The 21,018-nt window shown below is 48.5% G+C and overlaps 1 protein-coding gene across 12 annotated transcripts; it reads right to left on the bottom strand.

Moving 5' to 3' along the window:
• Positions 1-13,613, bottom strand: SF1 (splicing factor 1). Of its 12 annotated transcripts, none has more exons than XM_037053119.1 (14): positions 13,293-13,613; positions 11,478-11,606; positions 8,716-8,791; positions 5,623-5,775; positions 5,343-5,432; positions 4,801-4,984; positions 4,599-4,714; positions 4,386-4,493; positions 3,474-3,654; positions 2,960-3,233; positions 2,564-2,623; positions 2,262-2,441; positions 1,319-1,523; positions 1-887 (listed from the first exon to the last, which is right to left on the bottom strand). In XM_037053119.1, exons 1-14 carry the CDS (start codon positions 13,321-13,323, stop codon positions 758-760), a joined length of 1,917 nt encoding a protein of 638 aa, XP_036909014.1. In that variant the 5' UTR covers positions 13,324-13,613; the 3' UTR covers positions 1-757. The 12 variants fall into 12 exon arrangements, with proteins under 12 accessions (XP_036909014.1, XP_036909011.1, XP_036909020.1 ...); XM_037053116.1 differs by having other exon boundaries at positions 12,933-13,613; XM_037053122.1 differs by having other exon boundaries at positions 755-887; positions 2,956-3,233.
• Between the last annotated feature and the right edge of the window lie 7,405 nt (positions 13,614-21,018).

The following is a 21,018-nucleotide window of genomic DNA, read 5'->3' on the forward strand; positions in this document are numbered from 1 at the left end:
GAAAACCACACTGCTCTTTTATTCAATGAACGTCCCCCTTTAACGCAGTGTTGAATCATACACCAAAAAAAAAAAAAAAAAAAAAGCCCAGAGAAATTTCTGCAGATAAACCAGTGAAGAGAACGCGCATTATACATTATTGTCAACATAATCACTCCATAAAAGGGGGGGTGGGGAGCAGAACGAAAAACAAGGGACTCAACACCCTAGACACTGCAAAAACATTCAGATGTTTGGGATTAAAAAAAAATTAAAAGGAACCCTTCCAGGAAGGAGAGGAACAAATGGAATTATGAGGCAGCTCAGGTGCTCTGGGAACATGCAACGACTCTCCGGACTGGCAGACAAGCCCAAGGTGGCTTGACTAGCCACACCCACCACTGGCAGGGGTGTCAGGATAAATATGGACCCCAGCTCTACTCCATGAGGGTAGCAGAGACAAAGCCCCACACTTAAAAAAAATCTCAGGGTGGTTACAGCCCCTTGTAAATCTTAGAGCCAAAGTACAACCCCTCCCAACTAGCCTGGCCAAGGCCTTTGCCTAAAACCATTTGTTCCTCTCTCCTTGGAAAGAGAAGAGTGAGGAATGGAGAAAAGAAAAAGGAATCTGATTGCAGCAGAAGACCGGGGAGAGCGTCTCCTTGGACGGAGTCTGAAGAAAGGAAGAGAGAAGGAAATAACAAAGGGAAAAGAAAAAAATTAATAAAAATTTCACAATATGGAGCCAGCGTGTTCCGATTCCATCCACAAAAATAACTCAGGCTGCTTTGCCGAACCATCCTGTCCACCAGGGGCGCTGCTGAGGTTGTCTGCCTGGAAGGGTCACCAATGGGCGCGGAAAGTCCTCACTCTCATGGCTCGGGCCATCGCCGCTGCGGGGAGGGATCCTGGTGGCCCAGTTTGGGGAAAGGCAAAGGGAGTTGGGTGAGGAGAGAAAGAAGACAAAGAAGACACTCGATGCTACGGGGCGCCAGGGAAGCACAAGCTGGCGCCCCTACTACCACCTGCCCGTACCCAAGCGAGTCCTCAGTCACTTGGCCCAGCCCGGTGCGTGCACACACACACATGCGTGCACCCAATCACATGCGTGCGTCCCAATGTCTGGCTCCATATGGTGAGGTTCGGCGTGTGTTTAAACGAGACCAATTCTCTCTATATAATATATATTTTCTTAAAAAACCGAGTCTAGTTCTGTGGTGGAGGCGGTGGGGGAGCTGGAGGCATCCCGAAGGGCGGCATGCCCGCCACCCCCATGCCCATCATGGTGACAAAGTTAGAAGGGTCCATGGGAGGCGGAGGAGGGGGGGGTGGGGCATACATCATGCCGGCGGAACCAGGTGGCGGAGGCGGCGGAGGGGGAGGGGCCCCGGGCGGCAGAGGCGGCTGGACCCCGGGGGGCAGGGGCACCATAGTGGGGTTGCCTTGCATCTGAGGGGCTCCTGGAGAAGCTGCGGCAGCCGCCTGCTGCTGTTGCCATGGCGGGATGGACCCTGTGCCAGCGCTCGTGGTGGTAGTCGTCGTATCTGGGGTGGTAAAGAAGCCCAAGGTCACACGCGCGGGGGCACACCGCGGTTCTCTGCGGCTGCTGCCTTGGGATGGGGGCGAGAGGCGCCTGCTCCTTGCTTGGCATGCGGTACGGTGGTGGGGGGCGGGCGGGCGGGGCTGTCCTGGTGATGGGGAGTGAAGGGGTGGGCAAGGACTACCCTGGGGTCAGCCTCAAGGTCTCTGGGCTTAACGGAGTAAGCCCTTTGTCACCAATGCCCCCAGGGAGGGCTGACAGGAAGGTACCAGACACAAGAACCGGCTCTGACATCCCTCCGCCCATCCGCCGCCACCACCGAACGGCACATTCAACCTCAAGGCCACCGCTACTCTCCCCACTGCTAGGTTCCATCCCTGCAGTCTGTCAGACCCCAGTCACATCCCTCTCCAGAACGTGCATGCAGCACCACCCGCCCCGGCCCTAGGAAGAGGCTTGAGCCAGCTGGCTCACTCAGCCAGCAAGAGCCTGGACTTCTGGCGCTCTACCTACTAGGCAGGCCCCCTCCAGGTCCCCAGACGCAACCACATCCAACATCAGATCTCCTCCCCAAGACCCCCAGGGGCCACAAGGCCCTTTATTTACACCCCCAGCGGAGATCGGAGATCAGAGTCTCACCCCAAGGTGCCAGCCTGCCTGTGTGAGCTGTGAGGTTCTCTCCTACCTCTCAGCACCCCCCACAATCCCACCCACCCCCACGAGCCCAAAATGTGCCACTCACTTTGCTGCCATGGCAAGGGGGTACTGGAAGCCATACTGCTGCTGGGCGGAGGGGGTGGTGGAGGCTGCTGCTGCTGCTGTTGCCATGGGGGAAGAGGACCAGAGGGCGGGGGTGGGGGCTGCCCACTGGGTGGCGGCGGCGGCGGCGGCATCATGCCCATAGGCGGCGGCGGCATCATACCTATAGGTAGGTACAGAAAAAGGTGAGGCCCCTGAGGTAAGTGAGATGTGGGACAGAACCCCATTCATTCCCAGGCCTAGGTCATGCCCCCAAATGAGCAGATGCCAGCTTGTGTCCATTACCTTTTCCTTGATGCAGGCGATAGACCCCAGAGCCCACAGGCGTACTTCCCAGGTACTGATCTTGATGGAAGGAAAGAGCAGGGACTTAGCAGGACATTTGAACTGACCAGGGAAGATACCCCCACCAACAGCTTATTCAGCCACACAGCTTGCAGTTACTACTCTTACAGGAGCAGTTCTGGAACTTCACCTATGAGATAGGCCTGTGCCTACTCCACACAGAAATTCCTTCCTTAATCAGAACGGAGTCCTGGTGCTCTTCTTGGAGACCACACCTTGACAAAAGGCCTAGTGCAATCCTCAGCCACTTTTGAGAACTGCTTCTAGCTCACCACGACCTGCTATAACCCATGCTTATGCCAAAGCCCCAAGGTTTCTGGTCTGACACTTACTTACCCATTGGAGGAGGGCCATGGTGCCCAGGTGGGTGGGGGCCCTGGTTCATCGGTGGGGGCGGCGGCTGCATCCAAGGGGGTGGGGGTCCATTAGGGTTGTGCTGCATGGGATGTCCACCATGGCCACCTGCCAGGCTGGGTAATGGATGTGGAAAGCTGTGGGGGCCACCTCCAGGCCCACCAGGACCACCTCCATGCATGCCATGGTAGGGTCGACTCTCTGAAGGGCCAGAATTCATCCAGGGTGGGCGGCTCTGGGTGGTGGACATGAGAGACTACGTGAGAGCATTTCCAGCCAACGTCCCTGCCTGCTCCCCCTGGTGGCAACATTGTTCTTTTCGGCTATGCCGGAGGACCAAAAAACAAGGACAGAATCTTTCCAAGGTAAGGTCTCCAAACATCCTGACATTCCGGAAGAACAATGCTGCCAGCCATTTGCAAGGTACCTGGCCATAGCCCTCAATCTCTGAGGAAGATGCGAGGCCAGGCCACAAGAACCAGCTCCTGAAGCTCACCGGTGGAGGTGGGTTGTTGGCTGGAGCAGCAGGCCGAGGCGCACTGGCCAGAGGTGTGCTGGCAGGCCCAGAGGTGGAGCCCACAGACGCAGGCACGGGTGCTTCGCCCAGTTCAGCCATAAGGGACAAATATTCTTTATCCATCCGTGCTTTATCCTGAGCTGACTGGGGGTCACCAGGCCTGAAGGCGGGGTAGGGACACAAAGAGAGGAGAAATCGTTACAGAAATTCTACCCTGAGGAATTCGCACAGAGGAAGTTTTGAGTAACTGAATCATCCTTTCTAACACCTTCCTCAAGAGTCTCATCAGCTCTTCAGTTGTGTGCCCAGCTCTGCACCTGGGATTACATGTACCTCTGCCACAGCAGAGACCCTGAGGCAAGAAGAGAGGAGACAGTGAGCATCAGACCACAACTAGCCGTGCCAGTCAGGAGAGCGCAGGTTCTTCCAAACAGCAAGTGCCATCAAACTCTGCATTACCAGTCGGAGAAGGGGAAATCTATGCACACCAGACCACGGCTGCCAGGACTGCCTTAACAAATCAATCCAAAGCAGAAAATGGTGCTATCAAGTGCTGGTTTGCAAATGATCAAAATTCTTATATTGTTAGTCTTCTTAAATCAACCTTCAGCAGCAAAAAAGGCACTTAATTTAATATTGAGCCACAGTAAAAACACATACCCAGAATGGAAGTCTGCAATTTCCCTGGGCTTAAGACGAACAATTAAATAGGGGTGTTCTGCACAGAGTGTTCCTAATCATCTTGAACTTCAAACCACATTACAGACCACATTCACAGAAAGGAAAGCTTCTCTTGAATCCGCTGATTAATCAGAAGCCAACCAACAAGCTACGGAGCTACCTGTCCTATACCCCCCAGGCTACCTGCAAACCATGACTGCAGGCCCTCACCTTTGGAATTTGCAATCAGAAGCAATGTGGCCAGCCCCTCCACACTTGGTACACACTGTGGTATTGGTTATGCTGCGGGTCTCTGAGCTCTGCCAGGGTCTTAAGATCCTGTTGAAAGAAAAAAAAGTCAACTCTAGGGCTCTGGCCAATCTCCCCCTACTTCCAAAGGCTCTTCAACTCTCCATGTACTCCCCTCTAAACTGATCACATTACCTGTTATCATCTTCCCGAAGGGTCCCATTCAAGCGAGCCAACTCCCGAAGCTGCATCTTCCGTAGATCATTCTGGTCCTCAGGGGTCTCAATACCCTGCTTCAGAATGTTTCTTATCTAATGGAAACAGAATAAGCAGTTACGTAAGTGCTGAGACCACCACCTAGAATTTCTGGCAAGAGGCTTCCTTCTGGTTCTCTCACCTGTTCTACTGCTTTCTTCACATTCTCCATGGTATTGGCAGTAACCAAGGCATGAAGTGGCTCATCTTCTCCCGGCAACATCTGGCCATCCTTGCGCCCAACTTTCCCTTCTTTCACAGACCCCTTCCCCCGGATCATAATCTTGGCATTGCACTCCTTCTCTATGTTCTTCAACGTGTTCCCTCTATCAGAGGCAGAAAGATTTGAGCTGTTATAAACCTGAAGTACAAATTCACACACCAGAGGGGACAGAAGGCAGGCTGATCACACTGGCAGAAAACTACAATTGCAGAGAATTGGATTTTCCCACCGAGAGAGCCATGATCTTTAAGTTAAAGTCAGCCACAGCCATCCTCAAGATTTGCCTCTTCTGCAGTAAAATGAGGACATTAAAGAGATTTTTCTAACAGAAAGGCATGAATCCAGCCAAAGGTCCTGCCAAAAAACAGGGAGGTGCCACCAATGGCATCCAGTTTGGTACAAGACAGACACATCTCACAGGTTCTTAGGAATTCTTATTTCATAAGCTAGAAGTTACTTACCTGGGCCCAATTAGCAGCCCCACAAAGTTGATTTCTGGATATTCATCTTGTGGAATCATTACTTTATCACTCACACGTGTTGCTGGAGGTCTAAAGAAGAAAAGACTCATTGACTGCACATTTCTGAGAGGTGGCAATGGCTCATCTAGAACCTGTGACACCATGTGTTAACTACAGGTGATTGGGGGTAAGAAGTACAAAGTTAGTATCAAAATTGTTCTACCAGGTCATGCACAACCTACACACGTCCCTTCCCAGATAACCCAGCCCCTGTGCTTACTTGTAATCTGCAGGTGGCTTGAAATCAGGGTTGAGAGCAACCATTTCTGTGATGAGGTTATGCCGCTCCTCTTCCAGCTTTTTGCGGGTGCGGAACTCACGCGTGTTAAGCCTCTTCCCCTCACTGTTGTAGATGGGCTCGGGGGAAGGGGACCTGTGGGAAACAGACCACTGTTACTGCTCTACCTACACCTTTCTGTCACTCCCACATAGGCTATAAGAAGTATTCCCCAGCCCCTCTGCCTCAGACCCTAACACAACACTCTTCGGAGGAACCGACCATAACGTGTGCTATTCAAGATCGTGTGGAATAGGGAGATGGAAGCTGGCTTAGCATTAGGGAAACTGGCATGTGTGTGAGAAAGGGAAAAAAATGATTCTGCTTTTAAAAACGATGAGGGGTAAAAAGCCTGTCCTTCTCAGGGGAAGTCTGTGGACTGCAAATGGTAAGGACAGCACTCTCTGGAGTCTTCTTCCCAAAGGATTTTTATCGTTTGCAAAAAATTTTACAGTATTACAACTTTATGAACCATGGAAACCCCAAGTTTAGGTAAAATGTTAACTCTTGCAGAGCTCATGCCCTATCAGGAAGTGTTCGTACCCCTACTACCGCAGAGTAAGTATGAGCTCTTTAACCCAATGCAACTAGGACTCAAGGCTACTGCAGCTACTTGGCCCCACAATGGAGAGGTGGTTCAAGGCTTCATCTCTGCTTTCCCTTCAATGGCCTGACTGGCTGTGTCCAAGGCCCAGGAGTCAGCCTGTTTCCTGGCTGTTCGAGGTTGGGGAGTCTGGGTAGAGAAGAACGTTAAAGTGCTAAAGCAGCTTCTGAGAGAGGCTGCAAATGCGGGTTTGGTCAAATACTTGTCTAAGGTCTGGACCTGCAAACAGCAAGGGGAAAACCTACGATTCTCCACCAGAATTTACAAGTCCAGAAAGCAGATTTTCTCTCTTTTTTTAAAGAAGTAAAATGCTGTTGCTACAAGTAAAAAAATAGTAATGATAAAATGGTCAGTTTACCACAGCTGGACTTTGCGGTAATAAAAAAAGAAAAGTTACACTCCTAGAATTCTGAGTTAAGATTACAAAAATGACCATAGCTTGATATTCTGAATGAAAATTTAGTAGCAGCTGCAAGAAGGGAAGAGACCATGTGCATCAAGTTATTAAAAAAACATCCTGAAAGTAGTCAAGATTCCTACACCCTTGGTTTAGTTGAGAACCTTGCCTAGTTGGAGAGCAAGGACTGAACTCGGCTGCGCCCACTGTCTTCAGCCTAAAGGGAACCATGTCATCCGTTACACACACGATAGAATAAAAGGTCAGGTTTGTTCGTGGCTAATGACGGCTAAAATGACACCTCCGTTCCTAGCATTTGTATACACTGTTAGCACAATCCAGCAATAGTGAACAAAAGCAAACATACCCCAGCTTATTAGACTACCACCTTATACATTTAAGTCTACAAGCAATTTTAAAACATTTTTAACTGTGCAACTTGAGCAACATCAAAATGGCATAAAGTGGCTTAATATTAAAAATACACCTTCTTTAGAAATAATCTTATTAAGGTGAGAAACTCATGTATTTCCCTCCAACCTGGGCTCAAAAGCAAAACCAATCAGGCATTAGGGACTCTAAATACAAGGGAGAAAAAGTCTGCTCTGGTTTTATTTCTAGCATGCTTGACATTTCTAATTCCCACCTGGTAACTGTCTAGAATGAAGCATTTCTAGCTAATCACCAAAACCAGTTTTACCAGTACGAAATGGTTATTTTAAAAGCCTCACAACAGTTTACCCTCTTTTCAAATTATGAATGTGAAAGGCAAAAGCTGATATTCTAAAAGTTAAGGTTGGCCCAACTTCTTCACTTTGAGTAGGCATCACATAGATCAACTAAGTTTTAACCCCAGTTCTCCAGGAAGCAAAAGTTTGTTAAAAATTCAACCTCTTAAGGAATTGCCTGGTAACCTGTACATGTAGTATTAAGGGAAAAAAGGCCAAAAGGGCACTGAACAGTTGTGGTCTACTACCTACAATGCAAATCTTTAAAAAAAAAAAAAAAAGTCAAGAATTATAAAACACAACCCTCCAACCGAAATCTACAGGTGAAAAAATAATATAAGTAAAATTGAAGCCAATAAATTTGTTCCCAGAAAAATGTGTCAGAATGGCCTCTAACATCATTACATCTTTCTGATGTAACAAGATGTTAACTGGACAACAAAAGCCAAAAACCATTTTTGAAGCACAGTCTTTTCAACTCTGCTGCATGGACTAAGAGAAATTTCATTGCCCTTCCAATTAAATGGACCAAATTTTAGCTGTTCAAAGACCACACTCATCAATAAAATTCATGTTAAAAAAGTTCATTTCCCTTGATAGACTTTCCTTTCACAGGTCAAACTGGAAACAGAAAACATGACCACAGCTGTTTGAGGACCACATTCCTCTCAAAAGTGGGGGTATGGGGAAAGTAATTTAGGACTGCCTTCCCAAAACAGGGTGAATATTCTGGCCCCTCTCAAACCCCAGGCAATGGCCAAGGCTGAAAATTAACTGGTAGTGAAGGAAGTTGGTTAGAAATCTCATCTATTTTAAAACCATCTCAAAACCATGAGCAGAAAGATTGTAGCAGATCAGATTGAGCTGACCAGATTGAAAGTTTCTGGCCTGCTCAAATTCAGTGATGCTCAAAAATATTCTTAATCCCTGCATCGTGTACCTGTGAGAAAAACTCTATACCTGGGCTTTCAGCCAGAGCAGGTACGTACTGAAAAGGCTGGTTAACGGCCCACCTCACTATCCCTAAAGGTGGGCAAATCAGGTTAAAATATACATGCTTACCAATTAGAAACCAGTTGTCCATTTTCCTGTAACTTTTAATTCTGCTAGTAATTAAGTTTCATTCCAATTTTCTAACTGATGACTGATTATATATATTGCTAATTAAACCCTACTCCCCAGAATGGTCAGAGTACCAGTCGTGTTACTAGGATTTTATTGAACTGACACAATATGTTGCCACCAGTAAAACGTATTGAGAAAAAGGTAAAAGCGTTACTGTCAGCTGGTTAAAACTGTTTCCCAACCTGTCCTCAGGGTTAGGGGGGATGCCCAGGTCTCCTGTGCGCAGTTTACGAGTCAGGTCTTCTATCTGCAGTTGCACTGGAAGAAACCAGGTTAGGAAAGAAAAAAAAGGATGGAAAAAAGACAATGTTACCAAAAAACATCTCAAATCTCAACAACAAGCATGAAGAACTCGGAGACTTTGAAAGGGACGACTGATCAGTGAACACATTGAGGCAAAAACTCCCAACCACCTATCGGCAGGAGTCCATTTACATCTACAGGTATTTTTCACTTCAAAATGGTTATCACTTAAGGAAGCAAACAGTTTGTTGGAAGAGGGGTTAGCGTATAGACTATTCACTAAGGCTAACATCAAAGCAATTATTGGGTGTTTCACCTCTCCCTCCTCACCAAGGCTTGCTATAACAATTGGTACTCAGAACCAAACCATGTACATTATCACTGATACCCCATTCCCACCAAATTAATTTCTTGAGGGCAAGAGTCTTGAGTTAATTTTTCTTTATTAAATACTAAGCATAACCCAAAATGACCCAATTAACATGGGACAAGGAAAAATACCAGTTGAGCAAAGATCGTTTTCACTGATATTAGGCTTAAAATTCTTTATACATGTCATAACCAATTCAAGACCTTACAGAAACTCAGATACTTTCTATACAACCAGATCCTCACTGGTAGGGATCTCCCAGTACTCGTGCTTGTATTCAAATTTTAAATGACAACCCATACACCTTAATAAACCAGTGATGGTAAAGATGCAACAAGTCTGTTTTTAGATTTGCTCCTTAAGCGGGAATAAAACAGGGTGTAGAGGATGGACAGTGTGGGTCAGGGAGAACAGTGTGGCCCTCAGACCTTGACAAATGCGGCTGCACATAAGAAAGAGACATGAGGGTTTCGCAAAGTTCAGTGACTCAGGGAAACACTCCCCAGTTGTTACTCAAAGTAACGGGACCTGCAGAGCCAGATCGCTTTCTTCAGCGTACTGGATAACCACCTATTCCTTACCTTTACAGCATTTGAGGGTTCTGAGCAGGTATCTCTAATAAGAGCAAGTCTTACTGGGTTGGGTAAAGTTGAACTGACTCCAAGACAAGATTAATACATGTCTAACCCAAGGTACCCTTCTATTTTTAAGTACATCCCACAGGGCTACACCAAACATCCATGCAAACTCTGAAGAAATGAAAATCCACATTAATATTGAAAAAATGAGGGACGCACAGTACAAGGCAGTGTGTACTGTGAGAGACAGAAGTCAAATGGCTCCCGAGGTTCTTTAATGCCAGAAAGTTCTGACTTGGAGCTCAACTCCCGGAGTAAGTCACCTTCGTGGAGGGTAAGCAGTTCTCCTCCTAACTGGTTGATGGGGACATGGGGTCTGATTTGAGAAAACAGCTGGCACTTAAATTCAATCAAAAAGTCGATTGATATCTTCCTTGGAGTAGAGATCTACATCAGTTCTTGCTTTGATTCTAGCTACTGACTATGGCTATAAAGAGCCCTTAGGGCTCACTGTATTAACTCCCTCCATAGGAAGAGAACTGGAGATGTAAAGAATGATGTTGTTTCCCCATTTTCTAAGTCTGCTTGTATACGGGAAATATTGCTCCACAAGGGACATTTTCACAAGGCTGTGAAGGTCCAGACCTGTCTAACATGAGACATAAGAGTAGGTGGTGTAGATATGAATGGTAGGGAAAGAAAATATTAGTACTGTGATCAGACGATTCCAACACCTCAAAGTCCTCAGCAGTCTAAAAGATGTAAGACGTTATAATCCTCAATAACAACATGCCAGCCTTGATGCTTTTTACTTGTGAAGGCCATGGCCTCATAGAGGTAGGAAAACACTGTCCTAATTTACTCCACAGGGGATGTTTATTTGGTTGGTAGAAATGTTTATCAAGTGAACTTTTTTGAGATCGCTGCGCAGGTACACGAATAACGAATAAAGGTCAAACTTGCATTAAAAACCTTATATTTTTTTAAAAAGTAATTTTGAGGTTAATTTCATTTCCACTGTGGACAGTCATTATTAATTCTTAAAATTTCCCCAACAGTTAAGATCTTTTATCCTACCACCTCTTACCATATCCAAGCAGTATCCCTTTCCCAACAGAGTTCTTTAGTAGTAAACACCAAGAGCCCTCATTTTAAGACAGCTCTCCAAAATCCAAACCAGAAAAAATGCTTAAGGAAAGGTTAAACTCAACAAAGTAGTAAAAGGGGGTGTACTGTAAACACTTTCAGAACCACTTTTTATAAAATTGAGGTTTTTTTCCTTTCAGAAAGTACCTATAAAAAGTAAAAGACCACATTTTAGGGAAAAGGAGGAATATGAAATTATGGTGAGAGGCCATGCTGTGAAAAAGTTATCTGGTTTTACAATACCTGCAGTGGTCTCCACTGGGGCTATGTCCAGAAGAATAAGACACTCACCTCATCAACTGGCAATGACAGCAGCTGAAAAAGGTAGGGTTCTAAACTGGGGACTACCCTCACTTCTAAGTGGGCCGGTCTACTTTCCTGGCTCTCTTGGAGAACACTGCTGTTACCAACAGACCATAGCAAGGAGCTGCAAATGCAGGACCCACAGAGCAAAAACGAAGGACTGATTATGTCAGTAGTGAAAGTCCACCTGACCATATGTCATCTCAAAAGAGAAAACTCTAAAGTATCAAACCTAAAACAGATACAATGCCATTCAGTACATTAAAAATCTGAAAATGCACTTGGGTGCAGAACGTGTATTTACCTATATAAGCTCTTTCTTGTTCCCGAGTAAGTCCGGGGGGGATAACTGTAGGCATTCCTGGAATCACCGTCTTCTGTTCCATTGTGTCTTGGTTCCAACGGCTTCTCTTCCGCTTCTTACTTGGGAAGTCTAAAAGCAAACGAAGTCCATTAGATGCAAGTACAACCCCACCAGAGTAACTACCGACAGGCAGTTCAGGATTACTTATAACATTACACACAGCAAAGCAGATTGTGAAACCAAGAACTTGACCTAAAACACAAATGACCAAGAATGGGAGACAAACCTCAGAAATCAGAGATATATGGCTACTACAAGGGCACCTGTACTTGGGTCCAAAAAGTTTTATTTCAGAGAAACTCTAAGTTATAGAAACTAGGTAACAAATCTTAAAGCATAAAGTTTCAAATAGAAAAATAAAGTACTGGGAAGATATATATATATATATACTACGATATCACCCATGAATATTTGAAAAGCCCCAGGGGCAACAGGAATAGAATGAAAAACCAAATAAGTTTATAAAGTTTTATTGGGGGATCGCTGACTCCTCCCACCTCCACTCCCTACCTTCTAACTGGGTATACTGGACTAGAACACAACTAAACCTATGGTGGGATTCAACAAGATCACTTTCTTCTTCAAAAGCTTAATCGAGATCAGCTTTCAAATTTCCTGGTTAGGTGGACACTAAGCGCCTGTGGACACTAAGCGCCTGATATACCAAAAGTTCAACAAAAACAACCTGTGCAACAGTAGCCAAATCCCCCTTCCCCAACATGTAAGCAGAAACTCCCTACCCACTTGGTACACACACGTCATTCTACTTTTGGGGTGGGGGGAGGAGGGGTGCAGTCCCAACTATGAGATGTATCAGACTTCTTCAAGGTAAACTTAGGGAGAAAGAGCCACAACAGATCTGAACCAACCATGCCCCTAGAACTTTCAAATGTTCACTCTGTAGTGGAAACCTGTCATACAGTCGTCAAAGAGGACCTATTCTTTGTATTTTTCTTCTTTTCAGACTCCTCTACAACCAGGAAGAGGGTGGTCTCCGTCATCACTGAACCCTCCTCCACCGTCCTGACATGCACACCCAGCACCCAGTTAGCCACTCGACCCCCTCCCCTACACCAAGACCTAGAGGGCAACAGGAGACTCCCCGCCCCCCACCTCAGCTTTTTTTCTTGGTCAGACTGCACATCCTGGCAGCGCACCACGCCTGCGCACAGCAAACCTCCCGCCCAGACAACCCCTCCCCATCCCCCCCCGAGCGCGTGCGCACTCGACATACTAGAAACAGGCCGCGCGCCCCGTGGCGCCTTCGCCAGCGCCTCCCCGGGCGCGGGCGCGCGCACCCTTGCCGCGTGCAGCCGCCGTCGCCGCCGCCGCGCGCCCCTCAGCCGGCCGGGCCGGTTCGCGCGACGTCTTTCGCGCTCTCTCGGCCCGACTCACCTCCTCCGCCGCCGGCCGGACCCGGCTGCTGATCCTGACGCGGCGGCTGGGGTGGCGGCAGCGGCGGCGGCGACACGGGCTGGTAGAGCGGCGGCGGAGGGGGCGGCTGCGATGGCGGGTACGAGGAGCCCGGGGAGGGCGGTGGAGGCGGCGGCGGAGGGGGCGGCGGCGGCGGAGGAGGAGGAGGCAGCGCCGCGAAGGGGAAGGCCGCGGAGAGAGCCCTCACAGAGCCCACAGGCGGGGTAGGCGGCGGCCCGGGCACCAGAAGCCCCGCCCCAGGCCCAGGGGCAGGAGACGACCCCGGCTCGAAGCCCCCTTTGGGCCTGGGAATGGATGGAAGGCCCGGGGAGCCCAGCTTACCCAGCGGCGTGGCGTTCGCTCCGGTCGCCATGGCGCCCCCGGGGACCCGCACCGGCGGCTCCTCCTCGGCGGCGGCGGCTTCTTAGCGAACCTTCCAGGAAAACGGGACCCGACTGCGCCTCCGAAGAGCGCGCGGAGCCCGTCCTCAGGCGGCTGGCGGCGAGCGGCGGCGGCGCGAGACGCACAAAGAGGGAGGAGAGAGGGCGCTGCGGGGGCAGGCCGGGGGCGACGGGGCGGAAGCCTGGATTGGGCCAGGCTCAGGCAAAGAGTCGGAATTGGCGGCCTCCAATTGGCGGAGCTTCAGTCCTTCTCGATGCGCGCTGCGATTGGCTGGACCGTTAGGCCAGGCGAGGAAATGGCGGCCGAGCTCGAAGGTGTCGTAGCGCGCACTTCGTTTGTTCCTGCGCGAACGGAGCTCGGCGTCCAGAAAGGAGGGCTAGGGCGGGGCAAACTGTGACGCAGGCTCCAACTGCGCTCTCATTGGCTGAAGTTGATTGAATCAACCACACTGTTTTATCGTAGTGTCATTAGATTGGCTGTCACCTGTTCAATTTTTTTGCCACTCCCCTCCCTCCGAGAGCAGTTTCGCTAAGAGTGAGCGAGAGGTCGCAGCGGAAAAGCCGTGGCCCAACGAGATTTACGGCGGAGGAGGAGAGAAGCAAGAGCGCGCATGCGTAAGTGGAGCAAAGGGCCTCTCCGCCCCTCGCTTCACGGTTGATTTAAGGGTTCTGAGCGTAAACTCTTAAGTGACGTCAGCCTACGATTCCCGTGGTAACCCGGAACCGGGGTAGGGGGCGGGGCTGGCACAGTCCTATACTTGTCCTGTTGACGCCGCATAGAAAAGGACATCCTGTTTTCTTAAAAAAAAAAAAGTGCGGGGAGGGGGGTGAAGGAAAGCTATAAAATATTGTAATTGAAGGATTAAAAAACATTAGCAGTTGCAACAACATATAACCTTGGGTGGAAAACGATGTACAGCTGTCAATTCTAAAATTAGTTTGCAATTATAATACAGTTCCATTGGAATTTCAGCCGAGTAGGGGGTAATTAAATCATCATGTAACGCAGGAGGTTGGTTGGGCCCAGGGATCTGGACCTCGTTCGGATAGATTGAAAAAACCACAAGGAGCACCTGATGCCTTTATTATTTACATTACAGGCAGCACCCGTGGCGGCAGATCATCAAAGCAGGACTGCGCCTCTTCCAGTCTGAGGCTTGTTATAAGGAGTCCCACACAAAAGTGGCATGGGTTCAAGCTGCGTAAACCTACGTGTGGCCCAATCAGATGGCCACTGGCCAGAAGGATTGTATATTGCCCTGGAAATGAAATGTACGTCCCTCCTGATCTCTCCTTGGAATAGGTTTCTTGTCTGGTGACTGCTTCTTGACCCTTTTCTCCTATACACTCGCACTGATACAGTATGGCCTGGGCCACAAGGTTTATGCAACTTGGACCAGCAGGCTGACAGGGCTGCACATGGGACAAGATGGGCCCGCATCCCATTAGCAGACCTTCCCCAGTAGTCTGTAGCAGTCACTCTTGTAATATTCTTGCGTAGGGCTGCCAGCATCCACCCCACGAACTGAACAGTCTCATTACAGTCCCATTTCCGCATTCAGTACATATGAGTACAGGCTGTCGTACTTCTACCTGTAATGCTGACAGCCGTCCCACAGCATTCCAAACCGTGTATGGAGCCACGTCTTGGCGTGGTTAGCCTGTTCCCTCATGAGGGAAAATACTTTTAATGGTCTGATTGAAGAGGGGGTCAGAAGCCTTCCAGCCTTGCATCCAATCCCACCACCATGGTAGGCCGGCAGAGGCAACAGTGGGAAATTCAGTGGAGACCCAACAATCAGTGGTTGCTGACAGCTGCTAGCACACCGGCCCACTGTAGAAAGGTGTTTCCAGAGCAGAGTCTAGGGGTAATAAGAGATGTTTAATAGGAACTAATAGAAGTAGCTCTTGGCAGTCTGGCAAGACACAAGCAACAGTCCAGTCTTCGGTTGTTACCGTTACACCAGTTAGCGAACACCCTGGCCTTTGGTACCACGCTCTACCTGGCTCTAGGCTAAGGGCCTCCCGTATTGGAAGGGCCAAGGGAGGTGTGTGTACTTGCCAAACTGAGGCTATAGAAGTTCCCTTAGGAATTGAGATCTGCTGTGGGTTGTATGAAACAACAGTAAGGGACTAGGAGGACATTACTGTAGGTGATAACTGTAACCCCATTATGAGTCCCTCTCCCCAAAGAGCTGCCAAGGAACACCAACGGGACTCTATCTGTACCTGCCAAGGTCAGGCGAGGGTGCTTTTCCCCTGGGTTATGTCTTTACTGGCAAAAGCATGTTATTCCCAGTCCAGAGTGCAACAGAGGCTACTGGGTGCTTAATTGTAGGCAGAGAGGTGCTGCCCAAGGTCTAGTGAGAAGGTTGACAAGAGTGTTTGTTCCAAGCTTGCAGGCAGTTGGAAAGATGGAGTTGTTCTCCACTGGAATGAGCCAGACTCAGTCTCAGAGCATTTTTCAAGAGGCCATTATCTCTCTCAATGAGGTCGGCTCTAGTAGGGTTGTACGGCAAATGGAACCTCCGGTCTATATTGAGAATATCTGCCCAGTCTTGTCCTTGATGTCCCATAAAATGGGTGCTTTGGTCGCTTTCAATGGCATCTGAAGTCCCATTGGCAGCACATAGTTGTTCGAGGCTTCAGGCAGTGGCTTGCTGTATGGTCCGTCTGCACAGGTCTGCTTGCAATAAACGGGTAGTCGTATCAACATGCATCAAGGCACAGCATGAGCCTTCGGACAGTGGCAGGGGGCCAATGTAGTCAACCTGCCAGTGGGTCAGTGGGGTGGCCCCCCATTGCAGCCCACCCATGTCTTGGGGTAGCCTGCAGGGGTGCTTCTCTGCACAGTCGGTGCATTGCTGACAGGCCGTGGCTACGTTGGAGTAATGGAGTGGTAGGCCCCAAGCTTTTACCACTTCCCATAAAGTCTTCTGCCCTTCAATGTGGGAGGGCTCCCCCCATAGAGCTCCCCCCAGCTGCCACAGATGAGAATAAGTCTACCAAGACATGATCTGCTTGGGGAGGAAAGGCTGACCAGTCTCTCAGAGGAGAAAGGCCTCAAGCCTCTCCCTCAGTGGGCTTTTACTGAGTTTACCTTGTATAGGGATGCGTATCAAAGAAAGGAGGTATGGTTTACAGATAACATTTCTGGGATCACAGGGCTCCTTCTGAGTCAGGGTCTGGTGACAGTATGACACCTATTGGCTGTAAAACCTTGGGAAACAAACTTACTTTGTGCTTGGACCCTTAGCATTTAAATTGAGGGCATTCTTAGCAAAGCATGTTTCACAGGACTTCATGCATTCTTTCTTAGGCCTGATTGCCCCCCCACTGGGAACGCCAGTTCTAGCACAGGGCTGCACCCACCTTCGGCATTGTTTCAGGCCCAAATCAGGCAGGGGAAGCAAGGCAGCCAAGACATTAGAAGGCACTTTACAGACAGAATGAGGACTCAAGCTGTGATAAGCTGAGGGGTGAGGGTCTCTTGTCCCTCCTCCACAATCCCCTAAGTCCTTCCCTGAGGGCCCCTTCATGACTGTGCCTGTCTTAGGTTGTTCCTTCCTTGAGGAATCTTACCCATCATCAACTATCCAGGGGGCAAGTTGAGTGAAGTAAAGGGAGCAGAGGCTGCACCCCTGCTGGGAGGGTAAGTTTTGTCTCTTTAATGGCTTATGGTCCCAAGGTCCCCTAGCCATGGGGCCTTTTATCTGTTGGTGGTGTTACAGCTCCTGAAACCTGGCAGGACAGTCCCCGACACTTCTTGACACATCTTTCTGTGGAGCCATTCGACCGTGTCTTCTGCTGGAGCCTCTTCTGGCCTGCAGATACACGCCAGGTCGTTGGCCTCAGCATTGCCAGGGCTGCGGGGAGGTTGGTGTCTGTGCTTCTGAGCTTGGGTCAGTTTACAAGGTTCTTTACCCAACCAGCGGTGGAATAGGTAGTATGTACTCCAACCCCAGCAGGTCCAGTGATGGCTTCAGTGGCTAGGAGAGCCTGGTAAACAGTGTTCACTTATTCTGTTGGGTGGTATCGAGCCTCCATTCCTTTTGAGAGCTGGGACCAGAAACCAATTGGTACTTCAATGTGCCCTTGCCATTGTTAGAGGCCCCTGGTATAGCTTTTGGGGGTGACATTCATGGATGTCTGAATCACGTGTGTGAGTTTGTGCTTGTACCATATTCACCACTTCTTTAGTTCAGTTATCGATGCATTTGTAGGCTGCTTCTTGCATGTGCTCTGACTGGGGATCAAACCCTCAACCTTGGCGTATCTAGACAATGCTCTAACCAACTGAGCTACTCAGCCAGGGCAGGACCTAATGTATTTTCAAAATGTGCTTCATACTTTTTTAAAAATGTAAGATGTGATTCTATTTACCTAACATTATTATATGTCTGTATAAAGAAATGCGTTGACAGGACGGTCACCAAATTTCCAAAGGCAGTGAGATCTCAGGTGATTTTTCCTTCTTCCTCCTATTTCTATATACTATTTCAATTTTTTATACTGAGCAAGTATTATTTATATAATATAGTACAGCCCCGGCTGGTGTGGCTCAGTGAATTGAGCACCAGCCTGCAAACCAAAGGGTCACCAGTTCGATTCCCAGTCAGAGCACGTACCTGGGTTGTGGGCCAGGTCCCCAGTGGGTGGCACATGGGAGGCAACCATACACTGATGTTTCTCTCCCTCTTTTTCTCCTTCCCTTCCCCTCTCTAAAAATAAATAAAATTCTAAAAAATAAAATGTCTCCTAAAAAAAAAGTTAAACACACCTACCATATGACCTGGTCCTCCCATTCCAAAGTATTGTCAATGTAAGAATGTCCCAACCTGTATGAGAGTTTGAAGGGTGTTTTATTTTTATTATTTTATTTATTGATTTGGGAGAGAGAAACACCGATTTGTTGTTCCACGTAGGCGTTCACTCACAGGTTCTTGCGTACGCTCTGACCCCGGACCGAACCCTCGGCCTTGGTGTATCAGGAGGATGCTCGAACCGACTGAGCCGCCCAGCCAGTGCGCGAATTTGAGTTTTATTTGAGCCAAACTGGCAACTGACAACTGACAAACTGACCTGGTGTGGACAAAAAAGGGGCTCTTCTGAGGCTGGTTACACCTCTGAGGGGTTTGTGGAAGAGGATTGCTTCTGACATTTCAACTATGCACTCACCCAGATGCATGAGAACAGCAGACTGGGCTGGCTCAGGGCAGAGGCGGGTCTTTCCCAGGCCTAGTTGGAACTGCCCACCCTGACCTACCCAGTTAGGGGTTTGTGATCACATCAGCCTGTGTGGGTACTTTCTGCTAGATTCATTACATCACCCCTTTTTTGCCTGTAGGATTTACCAAAATGGAAGTATATATCCATATAGAGACAGGTACGTGAGCGCTGATAGCAACTTTATTTGAAATAGCCCCAAACTGGAAATAGCCCAGATGTTCAACAGGCGACCAGTTAGACTGTGGCACATCTACACAGTGGAATACTGCTTGGCAGGAAGAAGGAGTGACTATTAATACACGCAACAACAATTGTGCTTTCATGAAAGAAGCCAGACAAGAATGGGGCACATATTATATAAATTCCAAAAAATACAAATTTTTGTCTATATTGGCAGAAAGCAGACCAGTAGGCACTTGGGGGTGGGCAGGTGAGGGGGGTGGGAGGGTGTGAGTATGAGGAGGCGGAGGAAGCCCTGGGGGTGATGGAAGCACTTATCCTGATCACAGTGATGGTTTCACAGGTGTGTGCATGTGTCGAAGTCATCAGTAGTGCATTCTTAATATATGCTGTTTATCATGTGTCGATTATACCTCTGTAAAGCTGTTTTAAAAAGAAACAATAGAAGAAAACAATCACTGGAAAAGATCTGCCCGCAGTTGAGCACAGAACTCTGATTCCATCATCTCCACTTGCTGTCCCACTAGGAAAGGATTATTTTGGGTTTTGGTTTGTGTTTTTTTAAGCCATTATGGGGCTTTAATTTTTGAGTGATTACTTTAAGATATTTCAACTTAATGCTTTGTTACATAGTATTTCATACATACAAAGGGTGGTTGCGTCTTTCTCAGTTCCGTGAGTTAGGAACTGAGTTATAAAATTGAACACCCGTAAACCTACCACTCAGCCCGAGAACCAAGACATTACCAATACCTTTTGCAAATTCCTGGGGTCCTGCCCTTACCCCACCCCCCTGCCCTCACAGGGATCAGCATTCTGCATTTTGTGCTTTTTCTTCTGATCCGATGGCGTTTTATCACCTGTACACCAGACAATACTAAACCACTTACCACCAGACAGCAAGTGGCTTAGTTTTCCTATAATACCGCGTGCAGTTTTATGTAATTTGGCATTACCTGTCTAGGAGTCGGTGGTGGTGTTGTGTTTTGTGTTTCAGGGTGTTTCCAATCCTCACAACAGCCCTGCAGGCAGACTTAGATTTGTACACCCAGGAAAAGATGGCTCAGCAAGCTCACTCAGGCCAGGGCCCTGACTCCGGGGCCTCTCCCCCTCCACATCTGCCTCCCTCCCTCCCTCGGAAAGCCTGCCGTGGGACTGCTCTGCGCCAGGCAGTGGCAAGGTGCTGGGTGCACCACAGTGAGCACGGCCACTTTGTGATTGTCACCTCTCCTCTTGACCCTCACCTGACTGGCACGTGGGCCAGCTTCCTGAACACCCAGGCTGCCCACACCTCTTCCACTCACCCCTGGAGTGACTCATCCCAGGGAGGGCAATTCAACAGTAGCTACCACAAGGACCAACACAGCCACCTCTGACCCAGCAATGCCACTCCCGGAATTTGTCCTAATGGACAATTTATACAGAGTGGCATTGACATAATATTTATAGAAGCATAGTTTTTAATATCAAAGTAGTACAAACAGATTCCATCATGGGGACCTCATACAGGAGATACTCATTGTGAGAAGCCCGTATAATGGCTACGCCGCTGGCTACAGAAAACGGGGCGCACGGATCACAGAAAGCTCTCCAGGACAGACGTGAGAGGGCAAGATGTGAGCAGTGTGGGCCCCGCTGCTGTGGTGCCAAGACAGGGAAGAATGAGGCCTGGCTGCTTAAATATGCGTAAGTACTTCCAGGGAGTTCATAAGTAAGTGGGCCCTGGGTGGGAGACTTCTCATACTATTGATTTTGTATTTTTAAGAAATTGTGTAGCAGCCCTGGCTGGTGTGGCTCAGTGGGTTAGAGCACCAGCCTTCAAACCAAAGGGTCACTGGTTCGATTCCAGTTAGGGCACATGCCTGGGTTGCAGGCCAGGTCCCCAGTTGGGGGCGTATGAGAGGCAACCACACATGATGCTTCTCTTCTCCTTATTCTCCCTCCCATTTTCTGTCTACAAATAAATAAGTAAAATATTTTTTAAAAGTTATGTACCATAGGCAATAGCTGCTAATTAAAAAATAAAACAATTTAAGTCTTTCAATACATATTTCCAGGCTTCTTAATCTTTCTTCCTTTTGTGGCTAGCCTTTGCCACCACCAAATATTCAATCAGAGGCCCTTGCTTTTCCCAGACCACCTACTTGTTTACACTCAAAAGCCCTAACCACCCCCCCACCCCTTTTCAGACAAGGGTGGCAGCCCAGGGCTGAGGAAACTTGCCACAAGGTGGCGCTGCCTGCAGCTTGGAGCTCTGT

The sequence above is a fragment of the Sturnira hondurensis genome, unplaced genomic scaffold, assembly GCF_014824575.4.
Source record: "Sturnira hondurensis isolate 20B ecotype Veracruz unplaced genomic scaffold, ASM1482457v3 Scaffold0007797, whole genome shotgun sequence".
Taxonomy (NCBI): domain Eukaryota; kingdom Metazoa; phylum Chordata; class Mammalia; order Chiroptera; family Phyllostomidae; genus Sturnira; species Sturnira hondurensis.